Here is a 23,910-nt window from a genome sequence, read left to right on the forward strand (position 1 = left end):
CAATATACAACCTTGATGTACTCCTTTCCCAATCTGGAACCAGTTCATGTCCAGTCCTAACTGTTGCTTCTTGACCTGCATACAGATTTCTCAGGAGGCAGGTCAGGTGGTCTGGTATTCCCATCTTTTGAAGAATTATCCAGTTTGTTGTGATCCACACAGTCAAAGGCTTTGGCATAGTCAATAAAGCAGAAGTAGATATTTTTTCTGGAACTCTCTTGCTTTTTTGATGATCCAGTGGATGCTGGCAATTTGATCTCTGGTTCCTCTGCCTTTTCTAAATCCAGCTTGAACATCTGGAAGTTCACGGTTCACATATTATTGAAGCCTGGCTTGGAGGATTTTGAGCATTACTTTGCTAGAGTGTGAGATGAGTACAATTGTGCGATAGTTTGAATATTCTTTTGCATTGCCTTTCTTTGGGATTGGAATGAAAACTGACCTCTTCCAGTCCTGTGGATACTGCTGAGTTATCCAAATTTGCTGGCATAATTGAGTACAGCACTTTCACAGCATCATCTTTTAGGATTTGAAACAGCTCAACTGGAATTCCATCACCTCCACTAGCTTTGTTCGTAACAACGCTTGCTAAGGCCCACTTGCCTTTGCACTCCAGGATGTCTGGCTCAAGATGAGTGATCACACCATCGAGGTTATCTGGGTCATGAAGATCTTTTTTATATAGTTCTTCTGTGTATTCTTGCCACCTCTTCTTAATATCTTCTGCTTCTCTTAGGTCCTTACCATTTCTGTCCTTTACTGTGCCCATCTTTGCTTGAAATGTTCCCTTGGTACCTCTAAATTTTTGAAGAGAGCTCTGGTCTTTCCTATTCTATTGTTTTTCTTGCATTGATCACTGAGGAAGGCTTTCTTCTCTCTCCTTGTTATTCTTTGGAACTCTGCATTCAAATGGGTATATTTTTCCTTTTCTCCTTTGCCTTTAGCTTCTCTTTTTTTCTCAGCTATTTGTAAGGCCTCCTCAGATAACCATTCTGTCTTTTTGCATTTCTTTTTCTAGGGGATGGTCTTGATCCCTGCCTCCTGTACAAGGTCACTAACCTCTGTTCATAGTTCTTCAGGCACTCTATCAGATCTAATCCCTTGAATCTATTTGTCACTTCTACTGTATAATCATTAAGGGATGTGATTTAGGTCATACTTGAATGGTCCAGTGGTTTTCCCTATTTCTTCAATTTAAGTCTGAATTTGGCAATAAGGAGTTCATGATCTGAGCCACAGTCAGCTCTGAGTCTTGTTTTGTTGACTGTATACAGCTTCTCCATCTTTGGCTGCAAAGAATATAATCAATCTGATTTTGGTATTGACCATCTGGTGATGTCCATATGTAGAGTATTCTCTTGTGTTTGTGGAAGAGGGTGTTTGCTATGACCAGTGCGTTCTCTTGGCAAAACTCTGTTAGCCTTTGCCCTGGTTCATTCTGTACCCCAAGGCCAAATTTGCCTGTTATTCCAGGTATCTCTTGACTTCCTACCTTTGCATTCCAGTCCCCTGTAATGAAAAGGACGTCTTTTTTGGGGGTTACTTCTAAAAGATCTTGAACGTTTTCATAGAACCATTCAACCATTCAACTGGCTGAGGCATAGACTTGAATTACTGTGATATTGAACGGTATCACAAAATCACTGCAGATGGTGACCGCAGCCATGAAATTAAAAGACACTTGCTCCTTGGAAGAAAAGCTATGACCAACCTAGACAGCATATTAAAAAGCAGAGACATTACTTTGCCAACAAAGGTCTGTCTAGTCAAAGCTATGGTTTTTCCAGTAGTCATATATGGATATGAGAGTTGGACTATAAAGAAAGCTGAGCGCCAAAGAACTGATGCTTTTGAACTGTGGTGTTGGAGAAGACTCTTGAGAGTCCCTTGGACTGCAAGGAGAACCAACCAATCTATCCTAAAGGAAATCAGTCCTCAATATTCATTGGTAGGACTGATGCTGAAGTTGAAACTCCAATACTTTGGCCACCTGATGCAAAGGACTGACTCATTGGAAAATGACCCTGATGCTGTGAAGGATTGAAGGCGGGAGGAGAAGGGGATGACAGAGAATGAGATGGTTGCATGGCATCACTGACTCAATGGACATGATTTTGAGTAAGCTTCAGGAGTTGGTGACGGACAGGGAAGCCTGGCGTGCTGCAGTCCATGGGATCACAAAGAGTTGGACATGACTGAGTGACTGAACTGAACTGAACTGAACAGTTATCTATGGAGTTGAGTATTTCTTCATCGTTTTTAGTCATTTATATCCCTTCTTCTGTGAATTCTCCCAACTGTTTTCACCTTTAATGAATTGTTCCATCATTAATTTCATTAAATATCTAATTATGTGGTACAAATGTGAAATGTAGAACTAAGAGTTGCAAATTTTATAACTGAACTAACTTTGTGTATACTGTTAATAGAGATTACTAATATACTCAAAGAGTTAGAGTACTTTGGAGACCTAACTAAAATAAAATTCTGGAAATATTTTGACAGATTAGAAATGTTACTTGTGACAGTCTCTATTTATAGGCGCCAACAATGGAAAATAACTTAGGTGTCCAGCAAAAGGGAAGGCCTGGGACCCCATGACAAGTATACCTGAGGAATGGAAGAGGAGGTGGGGTAGGGTGGGATGATAAAAGACTTTTACTTCTCATTTCATATGTTTGAACTTCTTTTATTTTTACCAAGTACTTGAACTACTCCTAAAACTTAAAAAAATTAAATTTAGATTTAAAGAAACTAACAAATATGTGACCAATATCATACATGATTCATATGAGACAAATAATAAAAGCAAAACAAAATTGTGCATACAGTATCACAAAAAAGTTTATAAAATTCACTTGATAGAAATCTGGAGTGACATAATAAAAAACTTTTTCTGTGGAATCAAAAACAGTGTGGCTGCCAAAGAGTTTTATATACTTTTTAATATGATTTTTCCCCCTCAAACAAAATCTTTTCATTGACCTAAGAAGTCTTATGAAAGGTGTTCTTCAAATGATACACTTTACATTTTTGTGTGAGACTCCTATTGTACATACCTCAGAGGGCATGGCTTCAGTCTTTCTGCCTTTGTGCTTGGCTATTTTATTATTATTCTTTTAATGTCTGGGCATATCGTGTGGCATGTGAGATCTTATTTCCCTGACCAGGTATAGAACTTTCACCCCCTGCATTAGAAGTGAGGAGTCTTAAGCACTGGACTGCCAGGGAAATTCCTCAGCTATTTTAAAGGTGACATTTCCAAAGACCAGTGTTCAATCCCTTCTGCCAGGTGGCAGCAGATAGTTCTTACTTTAATGGACACCAGACACCTTGATAAATGAATCTACCTGAGATAGACACTCTGGAAATAGGAACTAAGGTGGGGGTGTTCACAGACAGCAAAGAGTCATTTCAAGTAATCTGACAGTAAGTTAAACTAAGCAACCTACAGAAAGACCACCACAACCACTCCAAGAGAAGCAATGTCTTAAAAAGACCCAGGTCCTTCCATGTGCTACCCTAGACAAGGTAAACTATAGGTAAAAGGCTCTATGTGTAACTTTTGAGTCTTTGTTCCCTAAGTGTGTGAACTATTCAGTAATAATGTAGGGAAACAAGGGCTCTCATACATTTCTTATGCCAGTCTAAGTTGGTAAAACTCTTGAAGGCAATTTAGTGATAAATTTCAGAAATCCTAAGGAAGGTATATAGCCTATGACACAAAAATTCTATTTCTAGGACTCTATTTCTCTGGTAAGAAAATAATTGAACATGGGTGTGAAAATTACTGTTAGAAATTACATTATAGAATTAACTGTATGGGAATTCCCTGGCCATCCAGTGGTTAGGACTCAGCACTTTCACTGCTGGGGGCAGGGTTTGATCCCTGGTTGGGGAACTATGCCTGGTGATGAAGCCAAAAACATTTTTAAATAAAAAGAAGGAAAATTAACTGTAATACTATTTAAACAGCTGAAAACTGAAAACTATTAACTAGTATTTAATAGTAGAAGTTGGTTAAATAATTTCTATTTATTGGTCAACACAATGGAACAGTAAGCAGCCATGAAAAATGACAGACTAAATGTTTATTGACATTTGCAGCAGGCCATATTTTTGGTGCCAATTCTTTATCCCTCCCTATGTCCAGGCTCTTTGCCATAAAACTTTGCAGTGTGCTCCCACTGTAGATGGGGAAGTATCTACCCCTGAGCTCAGACATATGTTATGTCTGCATCATGTGATACAACCAGAAACTTCAAATGCTCAAGCCTCACAGTTGTGTCTCTGCCATCAGTATGAGAAGAATATACTTAAATTAGTCCCCTGGTCCATGAGGATGACAGACATGCGGAGAAGAGCCCAGCCTAGATTAGCCAACTACAGCTAGCTGTTGATGCATGAATGAGCCCCGATGAAACCAACAAGACTGTCTAGGCACATCCAACCTATATCAGCTGACACCTAGCTGACTTACAGACATACGAGCGAAGTAAACGTTTACTGTTGTTTTAAGCCACTGAGTTTTGGAGTGCTTTGTCAAATAACATTTTTGTGGCAACAGTTAATTGATACATTTAAAAGTCTAAAAGGAAAATGGGGGGAAAATCTGGAAATATATACCTCTAATGTGAGTTTGAGTGAACTCCAGGAGTTGGTGATGGACAGGGAGGCCTGGCGTACTAAGGTGCATGGGGTCACAAAGAGTCAGACTGGAGAAGGAAATGGCAACCCACTCCAGTGTTCTTGCCTGGAGAATCCCAGGGACGGGGGAGCCTGAGGGGCTGCCCGTCTATGGGGTCGCACAGAGTCGGACACGACTGAAGTGACTTAGCAGCAGCAAAGAGTCGGACACAACTGAGCAACTGAACTGAATGCTAATCAACAGAGGATGAGATGGCTGGATGGCATCACCAACTCAATGAACATGAGTTTGAGCAAACTCTGCGAGACAGTGAAGGACAGGGAAGCCTGGCGTGCTGCAGTCCATGGGGTCTCAAAGAGTCGGACATGACTTAGAGACTGCACAAAAACAACAAATCACATGTATGTCATTTTTTCCTCCAAAAACCTCACTGAAATGACAATAAAGCACTAAAAATTGTCTTAAATCACAAAAAGCTGGAGAAGAGGTTATAGTAAAATAAATTTTAATAGTGGAAACATTAAAAGCAGGAAGAAGAGGGGACTTCCTTGGTGGTCCAGTGGTTAGGAATTTGCCTTGCAGTGCAAGAGATTTGGGTTCCATCCTGGTCAGGGAATTAAGATCCCACATGCAGCAGAGCAATTAAGCCTGTGGGCCACAACTACTGAGCCTGAGTGCTCCTGAGCCCTCGCACCACAACTAGAGAACCTGGGTGCGGCAACAAAAGATCCCACATGAAGCAAAAAATATCCCACATGCCGCAACTAAAACCTTATGCAGTCAAACAAATATTTTTAAAAATGAAACAATATTAAGATGCATTAACAAAAACTATTTTTTTAAAAAAGGAGGAGGAAGAGGGATAAATGAGCAATATGGAAGAGACTACAACTTAACGGCCTACAGATATGAATATCAATAAAAATCAGGCCAACTCACCCCATTCTGAGAAATACAGCACCTTGAAGATATCAGATACTATGGTAGGTGGGGTAAGTTACAGAGATGAAAATCAAACTGAAAGGTTTTGTACAGGCCAGCCAGAACCCCAGGTCTCATCTCAACTATGTGCAATCAGTCAGCTACCTCTACACAGCCTCACCCCTTATTCTGCTCTACCCCTAGAGATTATAGTTCTGGAGAAAATTAACTAGAGGCACAGGTCAAGGGATATTAAGCACAGTAATAGGCTAAAGAGAAGTGTGGACTGGAGTAGTAATGAGTAGTAATGAGATTACATAAAAATGTAAGAAAGAGAAAAATACTGTATATGAACACATACATATGGAATTTAGAAAAAATGGTACTGATGAACCTATTTTACAAGGCAGGAATAACGTGGAGAATAGACTAGTGCACACAGCAGGGGAAGGAGAGGGTGGGACAAACTGAGAGAGTAACTGACACATATACAATACTGTGTGTAAAACAGATGGCTAGTGGGAAGCTTCTGTATAACACAGGGAGCTCAGCTTAGTGCTCTGTGATGACCTAAAGTGGTGGGTAGGAGGGAGGCTCAAGAGGGAGGGGGTATATGCATACTTATAGCTGATTCATCCCTGGAGTAGGAAACGGCAACCCACTCTAGTATTCTTGCCTGGAATATCCCATGGACAGAGGAGCCTGGCTGGCTACAGTCCATGGGGTCGCAAAGAGTTGGACAGGACTGAGTGACTGAGCACACACATAGCTGATTCATGTTATTGTACAGCAGAAACAACACTGTAAAGCAATTATCCTTCAATTAAAAAAAAATTTATGTATTTCAACCAGCCCCCTCCCCTGCTACTGCCCTCACAACTCCAGCAGTTGATCACATAAACCCCCTACCCCACTGCAGTTCCAATCCTGTTACCCTTATGCAGGGAACTGGAAGATTCCTCTGTGGAAAAACTAAATACATTCAGAGGAAAAGAAAACCTATAAATGATGACATTTAGGGATCCCTCCATCAAAAAGTCAGCCAACTGTCTGATCTTGCTACAGTGAGAGTGATCCATCAACAAGTCTTGCCCATGTACACAGTCTCAAATCGACAAGTTAGTATAATATCCTTAAATAATAAGCAGACAGCTAAGGACCACTATAAATAAGAGAAAATCTCCCCACATGAAAGACAGAGCTCAAGATAAACAGGAAAAAAAAATAGGCAGCCATGGGTGGGGGGAAAGGGGGCGAGTCCAGGAAGACAAAGGGATCATGGTTAGAACAAACGGAAGCTAAAAACAAAAACAAAAGCAAGAAAACTCAGCTTAGAGAGGACACTGTGCAACAAAATAAGAATGATGCCTCAGAGAAATAACTGGAGACCAACAAAGAACTTAAAAGTATAAAATAAAAATTAAAAATTCCATGTAAGAGTCAAAAGATAAAAACAAGGAAGTATTCCAGAAAAAAGAGGAAGTAAAAATGATGGGAAAAATCAACAGAAAATAAAACATGCAAATTAGATCAAAGCAGGGGGCCTGGGTTCGATCCTTGGTCAGGAACTAAGATCCCACATGCTGTAAGACCTCACATGCCACAATCGAAGAGTTCACATGTTGCAACGGAGATGGATGATCCTGCATGCTACAACTAAATAAATAAATAAAAGCAATTTTAAAAAAACAAACAACAGATTCTCAATGTAGAGGAAGCAGTCTTCTTTCAGAAGAAGATGCCATCGAGACTTTCACAGCTAGAGAGGAGAAGTCAATGCCTGGTTTCAAAGGACAAGCTGATTCTCTTCTGTGGGGCTAATTTTTTTTTTTAATCAATAAACTATGTTTAAATTAAGCTACGTACATTGTTTTAGATATAATGTTATTGCATACTTAACAGAATATAGTATAATGTAGAGATGACTTTTATAGGTACTAGAAAACCAAAAAATTCCTGACTCACTTGATTGCAATATTTGCTTTATTGCTGTGATCTGGAACCAAACCCACAATATCTCTGAGGCATGTCTGTATTATTAGGCACTTGAAAGATCTAGCAGAGCAACTAGGGGAAAAAACAGTGAGTGGTACAAAAGGACTAAGCACAACAAAAATAAGCAAAAACTCCACAATAAAAAAAAAAAAAAGGTTGTACAAATAGAAAAAATAACCATAGTTACTACTTTTCCCAGTAGTGAATAATACCTATACTGTCATAAAATATAGGTACTAACTACTGATTTAATCAAAGCTGTAAAGGACTTCCCTGGTGGTCCAGTGGTTAAGATTCCACTTTTCCACTGCAGGGAGCACCAGCAAAGAAACAGGTATCAAAGAGCTAAATTGTTATCTCCCATAATGAGAATCAGCAATAGATAATGAATGTCTAAAATTCATAATTCATCAAATAGCAACACTAGGTCTTATTTACAAACACGGAAATAGATAATAGCAAAAAAAATTAGCTCCTTCAAAGAACTTGAACTAGGGATAGGAAGAAGCAGGCACAGTGCCGGTGTTCTCATTGTAAGCCTTTTAGAATTTTCTTGTTTTTGTTCAAACTATGTTAACAGTGACTCTCTGAGTGGTAGAATCAGGGTGTTTTAATTTTTTCTCTTGGCTTATCTGAAATTTCTAAAATAATATTATACTATTTGTGTATTTTAAAAAAATCTTTTTGAATGCTGTTTTTTGTTTTTAATCCACTGCATAAGTGTTACAAAAAACCCTGCACAAATCAGGAACTGAGGTTTGTTCTCTCCTTTGGGGCCTTACCTTTCATTGTAGCCAAAATGAAGAAAGCAATGAGGGTGTTGTTGATGGCGCAGGTAGACTTGGCAACACAAGACAAGATCGTGTAGGGATTTAAAAGATAGCTGGAGAAAAACACACATATCTGACATTAGTGATCCTGGTCAAAGGACCAGGGAGGCCTGGCTACCACAGACAGAAAGTTCTTGAGGCTTACTAAAAGCATACTTAAGGGAAGGCAACATCTTAGAAATGAGTTCTCCTAAGTAAAAAAGGATGGAGTAGGGTTGCGGCCAGTGAATAAAAGGCACTGAACATTTACTGCTTATTCGTTGCCATGTGTTTTATAGGAAAACCATCATATTTCATCATCACAGAGATTCTAGAAACCAGCAATAACACTACTCTCATTTTGCAGATGAGAAAACCAAAACTCAGTGGTTAAGTAACAAGCTTAAGGTTTTACAAGCTAATAAATAAATTCAAAATCACATCTTTCTGGCTCTAAAGCCTATATTTTCTATTACTTCAGGCTTCAAAAATTATAAAAGTTCTACTAATTCCCACAGAGCCATATATTTTAGGAATGGCTACACTTGTCTCTGAAAAACAGGAAACTACTTTTTCCTTAATCAGGTTCCTAAACTCTAACACAGGTTACCCCCATTCAAGAGGTGAGACTGGCTTAAGTTTAGTCCTCTTGGCAGTCAAGCTACATCCACCAAGCCAGACCTAAAGGACAGAATAAGTGTCTGCTAAATTCAACAATAGGAGACTATGAGAGTCGCACACAAGCTAGTGGCCACTGAACTTCACAGGACAGCTTGAACTTCCACTGGCAAGGAATTAAACCGAAACAGTCTTTTCCTGAGGTGGGAAGGAATGAACTGAAAAAAATGAATTTGTAACAATGAACAGGGAAATCTTAACACAGTCATAACTGTATTTTTATTTATTTTTATCTTGCTTCCACAAAAGATCTGAAGTAGCTCAAATGAGAACAGATGATAAAAGTGAGAGCAAAATTAAAATAAAAATAAAGAATTAAGACCAGGAAAAACATAAAAAGGAAAAAGCCAAGATCAGGGAAAGAAGAACAATAGCTCTTCTACAGCATTGTAATAATCAGCTTTAAATCTGGCTCTGAGGAGTTTCCTGGCAGACACAGTGAAAAGGGAGAACAGTTACATAATTCTGATGATCAGATAGGAAGAAACATACCAGTGTCTCCGGAAGAGATTATAATTATTACTCACAAATAAAGACCTTAAATCCAATACCTCTCAGAGCTGTAAGTTATCAATTCTAAAGCCAACAGCCCAGAAATTGTTAATTTTTTTTCTAGCAATTATAGATAGATTTGTTATACAACCTTTAAGGAAATGACTGCTGCTATAACAAAACCACCTCCGAGTCCATAAGGCATTCATAATGCTGCCAAACCTCTATTAGGTAGTTCTCACCAATATTTCTGAAATACAGATATGAACTGACACCTCAAATGTGCTTGGTGGGAGGGGGAAAAATGCCATTTCTAAATAGCAAGTGATGTTCAAGAAGCAGCTACACAGCCACCTATCTGGAATACTGAATAGGAGAGTCACACACAAAGCAGAGGGTTGAATAAACTGTCCTCATAAGACCCCTTCTAAATCTGACGTTCTAAGGTCATGTCTTTCCATGAGGAAACTGGTCTGCCTTGTTTACTGTGTATCCTTAGGAACAAGTATATTATTAACATTTACCATCAGTTGACTGAATAATTATTCCCATTTGCCTATCTCAGCAACATAAACAGGAATAACCTGAAAGAATTAAAAGTTACAGGCAGCACTGGTACCCCTAGAGAATTCTTTCACAGAACCTCAGTTCAGTAAGGTCTACTCTCCCATGTTCGTCAGCTGGGATGGGTCTGTTTGGCCCTTCAGTTCAGTTTTCTGAACTACAAATGGGGGAGTAAATTCTACATGAGACACAGGAGTTGCTTGGAATAACAGCTGCATAAAGACCAGAATTTTCTGCAACTCATATATTACAACTGAAAAATTTTTTGTTGTTATTGTTTTTAGAAATACTGGTTACATGGAGGCTAGAACCCAGATCAGCATTGAGTGAAAAAGCATCTGTGAAGGGCTGATTGTGCGTGTGCCTGTGTGAGGCTTTGTCCCAACAGAGACAGAATGGCTCTGTCTCTTTTCCTGGCCAGAACCCCAGCTGTGCAACAGAACTATAGCAAACACTTGATGACTAAGACTCCAAATCTCCGAAAATACAACAAACAACATGAGAAAGTCTCATCAGATTTTCCTTGCGTTTGTTGGCACTGAGCCCCGTTTGGTCAGAGGATACTTACAACATGGCCACTTTCAGAGGGATGTAACGCATTTCCATAGGGGTTCGGATGAGTTCGGCCACATCGGGGGCATATTGGTCTAGTTCTAGGAGAAGTTTCTGCTTTTTAAACTGGAAAAAAAAAAAAAAAAGACAAAACATGAAACAAATAGTAACTTCCCACTGATTTTAGATTGAAGACAAAAGTCCTTCCATGGCCCATGTGGCCTGCCTTGCTTGGCCCTACTTCTCCAGCCTCAGCTCACACCCACTTCCCACACCTCTCACTTTCTGGGTTCCAGCACCATGAACATGCCACCCTTCTCCTGTTCCCAGGCCTCTGTATTTAACCTGGAACGACCTCTTCTTCTCTCTTCCCAGTTAACTCCCACACAGTCTTTGAGCTCCCAGTTAAATCATCACTTCCTCAGGAAGGCACACTCTCCACCGCCCAAACTGTAAAAATCTCATAACAGCGTTTACGGTTAGAACTTTTTTATTAATTTATGTGACTGACTAACATCTTTCTCCTTCAGCAGACTATAAGTTCCATGAAGGCAGGGACCATGTTTATTTGCCAATACCTGGCACAGTGAGCAAACAATAACTATTGAATGGCTGACTGAATGATTGAATGGCAAGTCAATTTTTAGTCATTTTTTAAAGATATCATCAGTCGCCCAAGGATTTCAAAGTTTCATCAAAGTGAAATATTTTCATACGAAATGGAATGACCACCCCTGAATGTCACAATGTCCTGGGTTTTCTTCTGTGCTATCCTCTTTGAAGTTGTTTATATATGTGTGGGTGTATATATGTATATATATATGTGTGTATATATGTATGTATATATATATATCTTTTGGCTGGCATACATGCTCTTTGATTTTCATTGCAGCATGTGAACTCTTAGTTGTGGTTTGTGGGAACTAGTTCCCCAATCAGGGACTGAACTTGCACCCCCTGCATTATGAGCTCACAGTCTTAGCCACTGGACCACCAGCAAAGTCCCGTGAAGTTTTTGACTTCCACAGAGGAAGTGGGAAATGACCATGATGAAGAGAAGGAGAAGGGCTGGGTGTGGCTGGGCAGCTGGATAGTTAAGAGGCAGTGAGATGGAGGTGGAAAGCTCTTGCCTTCCCTTGTGTGTGTCCCAACAAGTTCATGTGTGTGTTCTAGAATGAAAAAAAATTAGGCAACCCTATAAGCAAACATGGGTCAAACTACAAATAGAAAAAGCCTCTGAGGGACTTCCCTCGTGGTCCAGTGGCTAAGATTCTGACTTCCCAATGCAGAGGGCCCGAGTTCAATCCCTGGTCAGGGAACTAGATCCCACATGCCGCAACTAAGACCTGGTGCAGGCAAATAAGTAAATAAATATTAAAAAGAAAAAGAAAAAAGCCTCCGAACCCCAAATGGGTACCCCTGCTGAGTTAATGATCTTAGTATAAAATCAATGCTGTACCCTATTATAAAACAGTAATTCAGAGAAGCCAAAGTAGTGTGTGATTAAAGATTTAAGGATGAAAACACAGATGGCAACAGAAAATACACTGTGTTATACTACTTACATAAAGTTACAAGCATGCAAAATAATACTATATAGTATTTAGGGATATTTACAAACGCAGAAAAAGTTAGGACCATGTGTGGAAATGATAAACACCAAAATCAGAACAGTGTTAACTGGTGAGAAGGGGAGTAAGGAGATGAAAGTATCAGAGACTCAACTACATGTGAAATATTCTACATTTTAAGCTGAAATAGGTTCAGAGTATGTAATATTTTTTACATGTTTTTTCATGTATTGGATATTTACATTTTAAAATTAAAAAAAAAATTTAAAGAGCCATCTTTCAGTTCAAAAGAAAATCTCAGGATCATCACAGGAACACAGGTAACCCCAGATTTCCTGCACAGGTTCAGGCTGAGGCTTAATCAGAAAACCTGAACAAACTTCAAAAGCCTCCCTTTGATCATCTCTGGGAGTCCAAGTTAAGTGGTAGGAATTATCATCAGTAGGATTTATGCTGCCATTCACAGCTGGGGTTATTTAATTTAAAGGGCAAAATATAAACTAAGGTGCTTTTATCAGAGAAAGGGGCTGGCTCAGCAAACAAAGCCTTTCATGAAGACAGCTGCAGCAGGGGTGGAAGGACGGAGGCCCCACTAGCTGGGGTTCTGGAGTTCAACTGCAAAAAGAAGGCCACCTGGAGGGCAAAAGAGCCACAAAGACAGGCTATTAAAAGGAAACAGGGAGTTCACCCAGGAGCAGCCGGAGAGACAGGTGGGAATGCAGGCCCACTCCCCAGGCTGGAAGCCAGCCAGCAGGACAGTTAAAGAGAGGAGGCAGTTAAACAGGGATGTGGAGGCCCCGGGCAAAGGTGACAAGTGCCAAAAAGGAAAGAAGACTTCCGTGTCACCCCAACCTTCCAAAATACTTTAAAACAGAAAGATTTTATGCAAGGAGAGTCTCCACTAGAGAAGGGTAGTCAGGTCATCAGTCCTCAGACACTCTGCTGACTCTCTTTTCGTCTCCCCTAATCTCACCAGCACAGCTGCCATTATGCCTGGCCTCAGAGGCTCAATATTGACTCAGAGCCCTGATGCACAGACAAAACTCCTTTAAAACATCCCCATGCATCCCAGTTAGAGAAAGAAGAGTGGCTAAGAATATGAGGAAAACTAAACACACACCAAGAAAATATTAGAAGTATAAAAATAAATGGGAGTAAGGAGTACAATTTAAAATCCAAAGATAAGTATCAGTATATTTCTAGATATATTCAACAGCCACAACAATGAGATATACAGCTATCACAGGAGAGATTAAAAGTGACCTAAAAATTAATTACCTGAATGTGTTACCTTTGTAATCATGAATCAGCTTCTCTATATACTTCAGCAGAATTAAATATTCTGCTGAATTTTAATATAATTAAAAATTATATTTTTCTGAATTTAAAAATCTCCAGGGTAGAGTTTTCCTTCCCTTTTACCCACTACTCCATGCAGCCATTTCCTCGTCCCTTGGAAAACTGGTCTTTTCAAGGACATAATTCCCCTACTCCAAATAGAGAGCTTTTTCTAATCACTGAAGCTGTGTCTACACACTTTTGCATCCCCAAAATCTAGGGTGGAGGGTAGGGAATGAATCGTCCACCCCTACTACATCTTTAACTGTTAGTGTCAACACCTTTCAAATGCAGGAACCTACCCTTCAAATTCACAACCCTCTAAGCATATCAGAGGATGGAGGTTTTTATCACTCCCTATCAAACCACCTGCAGCTTTCTGACATGAATTCTGAATTCCAAATGAGCACAATCTCAGCAGAGGACAGACTAGACCAATTTTGCTTTTGTCAAGCGAGGCAGACGTAAAACGTCATGTGAACCAACTGGTCACAATCAATCAGCACCCATATTTCACGTGCTGAAGCTGGAGATGGGGGTGGGGATGCAGTCTTCCCTCTCTACCCTAGTTTTCCAGGATGCATTTGGGGGCAGATGGGCTTCCCTGGTGGCTCAGACGTTAAAGAATCTGCCTGCAGTGCAGGAGATCTGAGTTCGAGCCGTGGGTCAGGAAGATCCCCTGGCGAAGGGAATGGCTACCACTCTAGAGGAGCCTGGTGGGTTACAGTCCACGGGGTGGCAAAGAGTTGGACCCAACTGAGCGACTAACACTACTAATACTACTACTATAACTTCACTAGCAGGGATAAAAAGTCTCAAATTCCAGCTAGACCGAATTAAAATTATTGGCCCTCTAAATTAAAAGTATCTCTTTTACTGACACTAAAGCCTGACTTTGTTAGGAAACTCACTGAAATCTAGTTTCATTATTTCCCTATAAGCTTCTCCTCCCATTAAAAATTGTTTTAATTGGAGTATACGACAATTGGTCAGGAAAAAAAAGGAATACATATGAGGTTAGCATCTCTAATCAGCTTTCATTAAAACACAAGAACACAGATGAACATGTGTTTCATCTAAGAACACAGATATGGTTGATTGTGTTCTTAGATGAAAGCTACCAACCCTCCCTTACATATTCACATATATCTCATATACATACAAACACACACACACACTGGTGAGTATAGACATGGATCTATTTTCTATTTTTTCCTCCAGTGTTTTATCTTAAAAACTTTCAAACTATAGAAATGTTGAAGAATAATTCAATAAAACACCTAGATCCACCAACTGTTAACACTTCCACATTTTATCTCTACACACACAGACAAAAACACACACCAGATGCATTTTTTCCCAAAACTATTTTAAATTAAGTCACAGATATCATGGCCCTTCACCCCTAAATATTTTAGCATGTAACTTCAAAGAACAAAGAATGGAGTTTACATACACAATCTATCTTGGGAGAAGAAAACAACTACTGCTATTTTATCTCTGAATTCCTCGGCTTAGAAATCTCATGCCCAGTCATTTCACCACTGGCCTTCCAGGGAATCCTGTTAAAGCACTCTGTATGTGTGTGTGCTGTCGTGTCTGACTCTTTGAGATCTCATGGAGTGTAGTCCTCCAGGCTCCTCTGTCCATGGAATTTTCCAGGCAAGAAGACTGGAGTGGGTTGCTATTTCCTCCTCCAAAGGATCTTCCCAAGTCTTTGGGAATGAGAGAACCCGAGTCTCCTGCATTGGCAGGTGAATTCTTTACCATTGAGTTACCTGGGAAGCCCTAAAGCACTCTTCATTAGCCCCCAAATTTTTTCTGTTCTCTTCCAGCTTTCTTGATATATAATTGACACATAACATTATATAAACTTAAGGTATACATCATGGTATGAACTTAAGGCTATACATATGTATTGCAAAATGATTATTACAATAAGGTTAGTTAACACGTCTATCACCTTGAATAATTATGTGTGCGGGTGGGGGGGAATGAGAGTACATTTAAAGTCTATTCTCTTAGCAACTTTCAAGTAACAATATGATATCGTTAACTAGAGTTACTATGCTGCATAGTAGATCTCTGGAACATAATTATCTTGTATCCGGAAATTTGTACCCTTTGACCAACATCTCTCCATTTCCCCCACCCCCAGCCCCTGGCAACCACCAATATATTCTATCCTACAAATTCGACTTTTTTAGATTTCACACGGAAGTGAGATCACACAGTATTTGTCTTTCTCTGATTTATTTTACTTAGCAAAATGTCCTCAAGGTTCATCCATGTTGTCACAAACGCTCCATTAGTTTAAGATGTATACTCCCTGGTCTTAGTGATATTTAGTTTCTAGAATGTATTTCTTGATTCTTTAAGGGGTGAAATCAAAGACTCCTTGAGCGCTGGTAACAAATATGGACTTTCTTCTTGGAAAAAAAGCCATAATACACACACACACAATTTTTCACATTTTAAGGATGTCTTCTGCTGCTGCTGCTGCTAAGTCACTTCAGTCGTGTCCTACTCTGTGAGACCCCAGAGACGGCAGCCCACCAGGCTCCCCGTCCCTGGGATTCTCCAGGCAAGAACACTGGAGTGGGTTGCCATTTCCTTCTCCAGTGCATGAAGGTGAAAAGTGAAAGTGAAGTCGCTCAGTCGTGCCCGACCCTCAGCGACCCAATGGACTGCAGCCTACCAGGCTCCTCCATCTATGGGATTTTCCAAGCAAGAGTACTGGAGTGGGGTGCCAATGCCTTCCCTGTAAGGATGTCTGTAGACCCATTAAACCTGAAAATGGACTCCAAGTAAGAACCCTCAGTTTAGATATTTTAAAAATCTCTTTAAGGTCTTAAATTCCAGAATTCAACAAGTTTATGTTATTAATGACCAGTACACAGAAATGCAAACAGCTAATTCTGATTCTACTGCTTAATAACAGAAGTGAAAATGAACCATAAACAGACAATACCAATGGGATGCAGCCTTCACTCACTACTGTCTAAATCCTCTCAGTGGCTCCCAGCCAATCAATGAGGACTGCAGCCAATTTTTAAAATAACTACATGAACAGTACACACAGTTGATCTGTTAACTCTCTCAGAACCTAGGAAAATGAGAATGGACCCAATACACAATTCCCCTGGGCTATTACATATGGCTTTTAACAGGCATTTAATACATGTCAAATTTTCCAATTAAGATTGTTCTATGCAGGATAACAGAAACTATATTGAGAATCCAGTTTTACCTTGGACAGGCATAAGACAGTGAGTTAAAAGCTATACTCATTTCCCTTTAGAAAGAAACACTGGTGAAAGCAATGGAGGATTTTTAAGGGTCTTAATTAATGTAACAGCAATTCAACTCCATTTGCTCCAGAAAGTCTGAACTTGGATAGGTAAGTGAATACTAAGCCACAAAGATTAAGCTGACCTTTCTGTTAGCAATTAGTAAAGCCATCCTGTTGGTTTGGGTTTGGACATTCCAGGGATGACTGAACAAGCCAGAAGCTTCACTCCCACTTCTTAGGATTTTAAGGCAGTTGATCTTTCAGTACACGACCTTTGTCCCACCCACTGACTACTCACCACAACTTTATTGAAGTCCTGGATTGCAAAATACAGGGCAATGGCAGTGAGTGCATCAGTGATCTGTCAATAGAAACAGAAATAAGAGGAAATGAACCTACTAAGTGCAGGAGTAATGGAATGCCACCAGAGTCTGGAGTTTTGGGATGGCAGTAGACTATCTATTATAATCAGGCAGAAAGTCAACCCTCACTTTGACCACAAAGATAAGGCCTTTTCAGGGAGATCTGACCAGAAAACTCTGAGGATTAGGACCCAGGCTTAATCAAGTTTGCCGTCCCATATCTGTTCTGTAATTGCAAGGTATTTCAGTTTTCTATAAAACGAGAATAATACCCATTGCTTTGCAGGGCTGACCCAACTCAAGTGCTTAGTACACAGTATGTCCTCAATAAGCCACAGCCATTATAATTATAAAGGAAGACCTCAGTGGACCTCTTACTTGACCCAGATTTTCAACTCTAGATCAGGCAAGTGTTTCAAACCACTGCACTCAAAACACAGCCCCATTGTCTTAATTTTAAGGTTCTCGCCCTGAAAGTCTCATCTGGCCTATGTCCTCTTCACAAAATCCCTTGGCAGAGTGCTTAGGAAATTCAGGATGCCCTCTCCACTGGCGCCACGATTAAAGATAATCATAGAATCTTGAAGCTAGAAATTCAAGACTACAAAGTCCAGAAATGAAAATTTTAAAGTAGAATGAATTAGAATTGGTCAGATGTCAGAGACAACGCCTCACAATTCCATTATACTATCACAATCTCGTGAATCCACATTTAAAATAGCTTTTTGCTTTTATGTTCTGAGAAATTCCTGAGCTCCTAAAACAGATTTTTTTTCTTAAAAACAAGAGGATAAAGGATTTTTAAAACACATACATACTGATTTTATGCAGAAAGTTACTTACCATAAATACCAATTCAGCATAGTCAATCAGAAAATGAAACAGGTATATTATCAATGGAGTCTGCAGGAGAAAAACAAACAGATTAAATTTTACTATTGTCAGTTTCCAGAGTAGAGGATAGGAAAGAGGCTATTCTGTCAAGAAAAATCTCTTCTTTGAATAATGTTCTATGCTACTTTGCCAACATACATATAAGGGAGAATTATTTACTATCACTTGGATCATTTTGTGCCACTGGTACTGACAAACTGCTGAATTGACTAAAGAGAATAAACAAAATCTAGTACGTTTTAAATAGGCTTCCCTAGTACTACCTGTGGAGAAGGCAATGGCACCCCACTCCAGTACTCTTGCCTGGAAAATCCCACAGACAGAGGAGCCTGGTAGGCTGCAGTCCATGGGGTTGCTAAGAGTCGGACACGACTGAGCAGCTTCACATTCACTTTTCACTTTTCATTTTCATGCACTGGAGAAGGAAATGGCAACCCACTCCAGTGTTCTTGCCTGGAGAATCCCAGGGACGGGGAAGCCTGGTGGGCTGCTGTCTCTGGGGTTGCAGAGTCAGACACGAGTGAAGCGACTTAGCAGCAGCAGCAGCAGTACTACCTGACCTGCCTCTTGAGAAACCTATATGCAAGTCAGGAAGCAACAGTTAGAACTGGACATGGAACAACAGACTGGTTCCAAATAGGAAAAGGAGTACGTCAAGGCTGTATATTGTCACCCTGCTTATTTAACTTATATGCAGAGTACATCATGAGAAACGCTGGGCTGGAGGAAGCACAAGCTGGAATTAAGATTGCCAGGAGAAATATCAATAACCTCAGATATGCAGATGACACCACCCTTATGGCAGAAAGTGAAGAAGAACTAAAGAGCCTCTTGATGAAAGTGAAAGGGGAGAGTGAAAAAGTTGGCTTAAAGCTCAACATTCAGAAAATGAAGATCATGGCATCTGGTCCCATCACTTCATGGGAAATAGATGGGGAAACAGTGGAAACAGTAGCTGACTTTATTTTTCTGGGCTCCAAAATCACTGCAGATGGTGATTGCAGCCATGAAAGTAAGATGCTTACTCCTTGGAAGGAAAGTTATGACCAACTTAGACAGCATATTAAAAAGCAGAGACATTGCTTTGTTAACAAAGGTCCATCTAGTCAAGGCTATGGTTTTTCCTGTGGTCATGTATGGATGTGAGAGTTGGACTGTGAAGAAAGCTAAGTGCCGAAGAATTGATGCTTTTGAACTATGGTGATGGAGAAGACTCCTGAGAATCCCTTGGACTGCAAGGAGATCCAACCAGTCCATTCTAAAGGAGATCAGTCCTGGGTGTTCTCTGGAAGGAATGATGCTAAAGCTGAAACTCCAGTACTTTGGCCACCTCATGAGAAAACTTGACTCATTGGAAAAGACTCTGATGCTGGGAGGGATTGGGGGCAGGAGGAGAAGGGGACGACAGAGGATGAGATGGCTGGATGGCATCACTGACATGATGGACGTGAGTTTGAGCGAACTCCGGGAGCTGGTGATGGACAGGGAGGCCTGGCGTGCTGCGTTTCATGGGTCGCAAAGAGTCAGACACGACTGAGCAACTGAACTGAACTGAACTGAAAGTGTATAGTGTTTAATTTCCAATTATTTTAAAGTTTACTTTTTATATTTTTGTAATGTATTTACTATTATAGTCATAGAAAATACTATGTATTTTCAATGATTTCAATCATTTAAAATGTGTTGTGACTTGCTTTGTGTTCCATCATATGGTCAATTTTGGTAAGTGTTCCACACACAATTGAAAAGAATGTGTATATTAATATTTTTTGGTGTGATATTTTATGGATGACATCTAGGTTGTTTGTTAAGCATTTGTTCAAATCTGCTATGCCCTTATTGATTTTCTGGTCTGTTTGTTATATCAGAGACTGAGACATATATGTTAAAATCTCCCTCTATGACTGTGGGTTTGTCTATTTCTTCTTTTAGTCGTGTCACTTTTACAGATTTTGAAGCTATGTAGTTAGATGAATTTAAGTGTAGAATTACTGTATCATCTGGGTGTTGATCTGTTATCAAAAATAATTCTCTTTGTCTCTAACAATGTTTTTTTGTCTTAAAATGTTCTACCAGGTTCCACTCTGGGCAGGTTGTTTTGCCCTCTGAGCGTTAGTTTCTAGTTTCCTCAGCCATAAAACATATATAGTGACCTATTTCACATGGTTCTTGGGAGAATTAACTGGTAATATTCACAAAGTACTCAGCACAGTGCCTAGCACACAGTAAACCTCAATATGTTAGCTACCTGAGATCAACTTTTTACCTCCTTTTGAAAATAGGGGCCTCAGCTTTGCCTTTCAAAGTTCTAAAAGAATTAAACATTTAAAACTATCTACTAACGGATTCTTTTTTGCATTTATCTTTGTCTGTAAGAGGTAGCAACTTGATATTTATATTACCAATAGCCTACTTTTGAAATGTTTTGATGCTTCAGATAGTTTAGAATGGCACTAAATAGAACAGAACAAAATGTTCTCAAAAAGTCTGTCAGCAAGGGGGGTTGTTTCCTTAATGAACTAACAAGTACACAGCAATTAGTTTAACTGCATATTTCAACTCCCCTCACCAGTTCTCACTTACATTCAACATTTCTTATTTCACTGAGAAAAGAGAAGCAATTACATGAGAACCACCTTATTTTCCCACTACCCAGTTGATCAATTTCCTCTATCTATACTTATACTCTCTACTTTTCTTGTATTAACAATGGATGAAGTTCCATTCTTCCTATTTAAAACCAAATCCTCCCCTGTCAACTGGATCCCATTCCTTCTGACCTCAAAGACACTGCTCATTTGATCTTTCTTACACTCTCAACTTCTTATCTACAGAATTCTTCCCATCAGCATTCAATATGCAGATCTTCATATTTTAAAAATCTTCACTAGACATCTCTATCCAGCTACCATACCATTTCTCTGCCCTCCTTTAGAGTGAAACTCCTCAAAGAGGTTGTCTCTACTCTGTCTTTCCATGTCTTTCCCTCAATGTATGTCAGTAAGTTGCTTGTCCCTATACTCCACTGAAATTACTGCTGCCAAAGATCTCAATTTTGGCAAATTAATCATCAATTTTTAGTCTAAATTTTCCTCAACCTTGAAACAGCATTTGACATCATTTTTGTTGTTGTTTAGTAGCTAATTCATGTCCAACTCTTTGTGACTCCATGGACTGTAGACCAGCAGGCCCCTCTGTCCAGGGGATTTTGCAGGAAAGATACTGGAGTGGTTTGCCATTTCCTTCTCCAGGGGATCCTTCCCAACCCAGGGATCAAACCCATGTCTCCTGCTTAGCAGGCAGATTCTATACCACTGAGCCACCTAGTAAGTTCTGACATAGTTTTTACTCCTTCCTTAAAGCATTTAGCTTCCATGAACTACATTCTCTTGATTTTCTACCCTTTCAGCTCTATTTGCTAGTACTTCTTTCCCTTCCCAACCTTGATGTACTGGGGAGCTCCAGGCCCTCGAATTCTTCTTTATGTAAATTCACTCTCTAGGTATCTCAGTTATCTATTTCTGTGTAACAAATTATCCAAAAACTTAATAGCTTAAAACAGTACACATTTATTATCTCACACAATGCTTAAGAGTCAGGAATCCAGGAATGGCTTAACCGGGTGGTTCTGGCAGAGTCTCTCATGAGACTGCAGCCAAGCTGTCAGCTAGGGCTGCAGTATCTAAAAGAGCTTAAGTATCTGCTCCCAAGCTTACTTATATGGGTGACAACAAGATTCAGTTCCTCAACACAAAGGCTTCCTTAAGGTTGGTCATGACATGGCTTCCCCCAGAGAAAGTCTACAATGGAACTGTTAACTGGGTAGCTCCTGGGGAGATCATACCCCAAGATCAAAAGGCCACTGCTACCTCCCTGAAATCCTGGATTGAGACCCTCACCTCCAGGCTGGCTACTCTACCTGAGAATCCACCTGCTCTGACTGGGCTTACTACAAGGCCAATGTGAAGGCTGGCTTAGCAGATGACTTTGAAAAGAAGTTTAATTCCTTGCAGGTTCCCATGTCACAGCATAAATATACTAACCAATTGGAGGCTAAAGAAAAAGATGCAAATACTGTTCTGAGTTCTGTCTCTCTCAAAGGCCAGGACTAAGGAGTAAGAGACAGCTGGAGCAGATGAAGAACACGGTTCTATTTGATCAGTAACCATTAAGAATTTGAATGAAGTCTTTCCAGAAACCAAATTAGACAAGAAGTAGCCCAATTTATGTTATACAGGAGGAAGCTCAGGCGCTCATCTTACAAACAATGGACATTAAAAACAAATAACGAAATAATTAAATAAAACAATTTTATTAAAAGATAGATAAAGACGAGGGGTAAAGGAGGAGAGAAATAGGTGAGGGAGATTAAGAAGCACAAACTTTCAGGTGAAAAACAAATGAGTCACAGGTCTGAAATGTACAGCAGGGGGAACATGATTAGTAATCATGTAATGTGGTATTAGAGAAGACCCCCGAGAGTACCTTGGAGATCAAACCAGTCAATCCTAAAGGAAATTAGTCCTGAATATTCATCGGAAGGACTGATGCTGAAGCTGAAGCTCCAATACTTTGACCACCTGATGCAAAGAACTGACTCACTGGAAAAGACCCTGATGCTGGGAAAGATCGAAGGCAGGAGGAGAAGGGGATGTCAGAGGATGAGATGACTGGATGGCACCACCAACTCAATGGGACATAAGCTTGAGCAAGCTCCAGGAGCTGGTGATGGACAGGGAAGCCTGGCTTGCTGCAATCCATGAGGTCACAAGGAGTCGGACACAACTAAGTGACTGAACTGAATATCCTTGTATGTTGACAAATGACAACTAGACTTATGGTGAGCACTTAAAAATGTATACAAATATGTAGCCACTATGTTATATACTGGGAACTAACACAGTGTTGCATGTAAAATATACTTCAAAAAGAAAAAAGAGATCAGAGTAGGAGGGAAAACTGGATAGTCAAAAGGTACACATTTTCAGTTATAAGATAAATAAGTTCTGTCTAAGGATGTAATGTACAATAAATGATAAATATAGGTAGTACTTCTATAGTTATAAATGAAAGTTGTTAAGAGAGTAAATCCTAAGAGTTTGCATCACAAGGGAAAAAACATTTCTATTTCATTAATGTTGTATCTACTGTGGTCATCATTTCATGATGTATAAAAGTTAAATCATTATGCTGTATAAAACTTACACAGTGTTGTATGTCAATTACATCTCAATAAAAGTGGGAAAAAAAAGATACAAAGATAGGGAGATACAGAGATAGTAAGAAAATCCAAACTCCTAACCATGTCTACAAAAAGTCCTGTATCATCAGGCCCCTAATTTCTTACAACTTATCTCTATTATTCTCCTTTGCTCATTCTGCCTTAGCAACACTGATCATCTTTCTGCAACTCACAAATGCCAAACTCATTCCCAAATCAGGGCCATCATATGGCTTGCTTGATTCATTTAGATCTCTTATTCAAATTTCACTTCCTCAAGTGCCTTCCCTGAACACACTAAAATAGTCACATATATGACCACCACTCTTTATCCTTTTACTCAGCTTTATTTTTCTATATATACTTACCATTTAACTACCACATCAAACTTAACATCAAACTACCACACAATTGCACTCATCTCACATGCTAGTAAAGTAATGCTCAAAATTCTCCAAGCTAGGCTTCAGCAGTACATGAACCATGAACTTCCAGATGTTCAAGATGGTTTTAGAAAAGGCAGAGGAACCAGAGATCAAATTGCCAACATCCGCTGGATCACCGAAAAAGCAA

At 39.7% G+C, this 23,910-nt stretch overlaps 1 protein-coding gene across 1 annotated transcript in view; it reads right to left on the reverse strand.

The window, feature by feature from the left end:
- Positions 1-23,910, reverse strand: part of PIGU (phosphatidylinositol glycan anchor biosynthesis class U) — a 92,570-nt gene that overhangs the window by 61,127 nt on the left and 7,533 nt on the right. Inside the window, exons 3-6 of the mRNA XM_052650684.1 lie at positions 18,066-18,125; positions 17,159-17,221; positions 10,676-10,785; positions 8,347-8,447 (exon numbers count right to left, since the gene is read on the reverse strand). Coding sequence (XP_052506644.1) covers positions 8,347-8,447; positions 10,676-10,785; positions 17,159-17,221; positions 18,066-18,125 — 334 coding nt within the window. The remainder of the gene's footprint in view (positions 1-8,346; positions 8,448-10,675; positions 10,786-17,158; positions 17,222-18,065; positions 18,126-23,910) is intronic.

Source organism: Budorcas taxicolor, chromosome 13, assembly GCF_023091745.1.
Source record: "Budorcas taxicolor isolate Tak-1 chromosome 13, Takin1.1, whole genome shotgun sequence".
In the NCBI taxonomy this organism is placed as follows: domain Eukaryota; kingdom Metazoa; phylum Chordata; class Mammalia; order Artiodactyla; family Bovidae; genus Budorcas; species Budorcas taxicolor.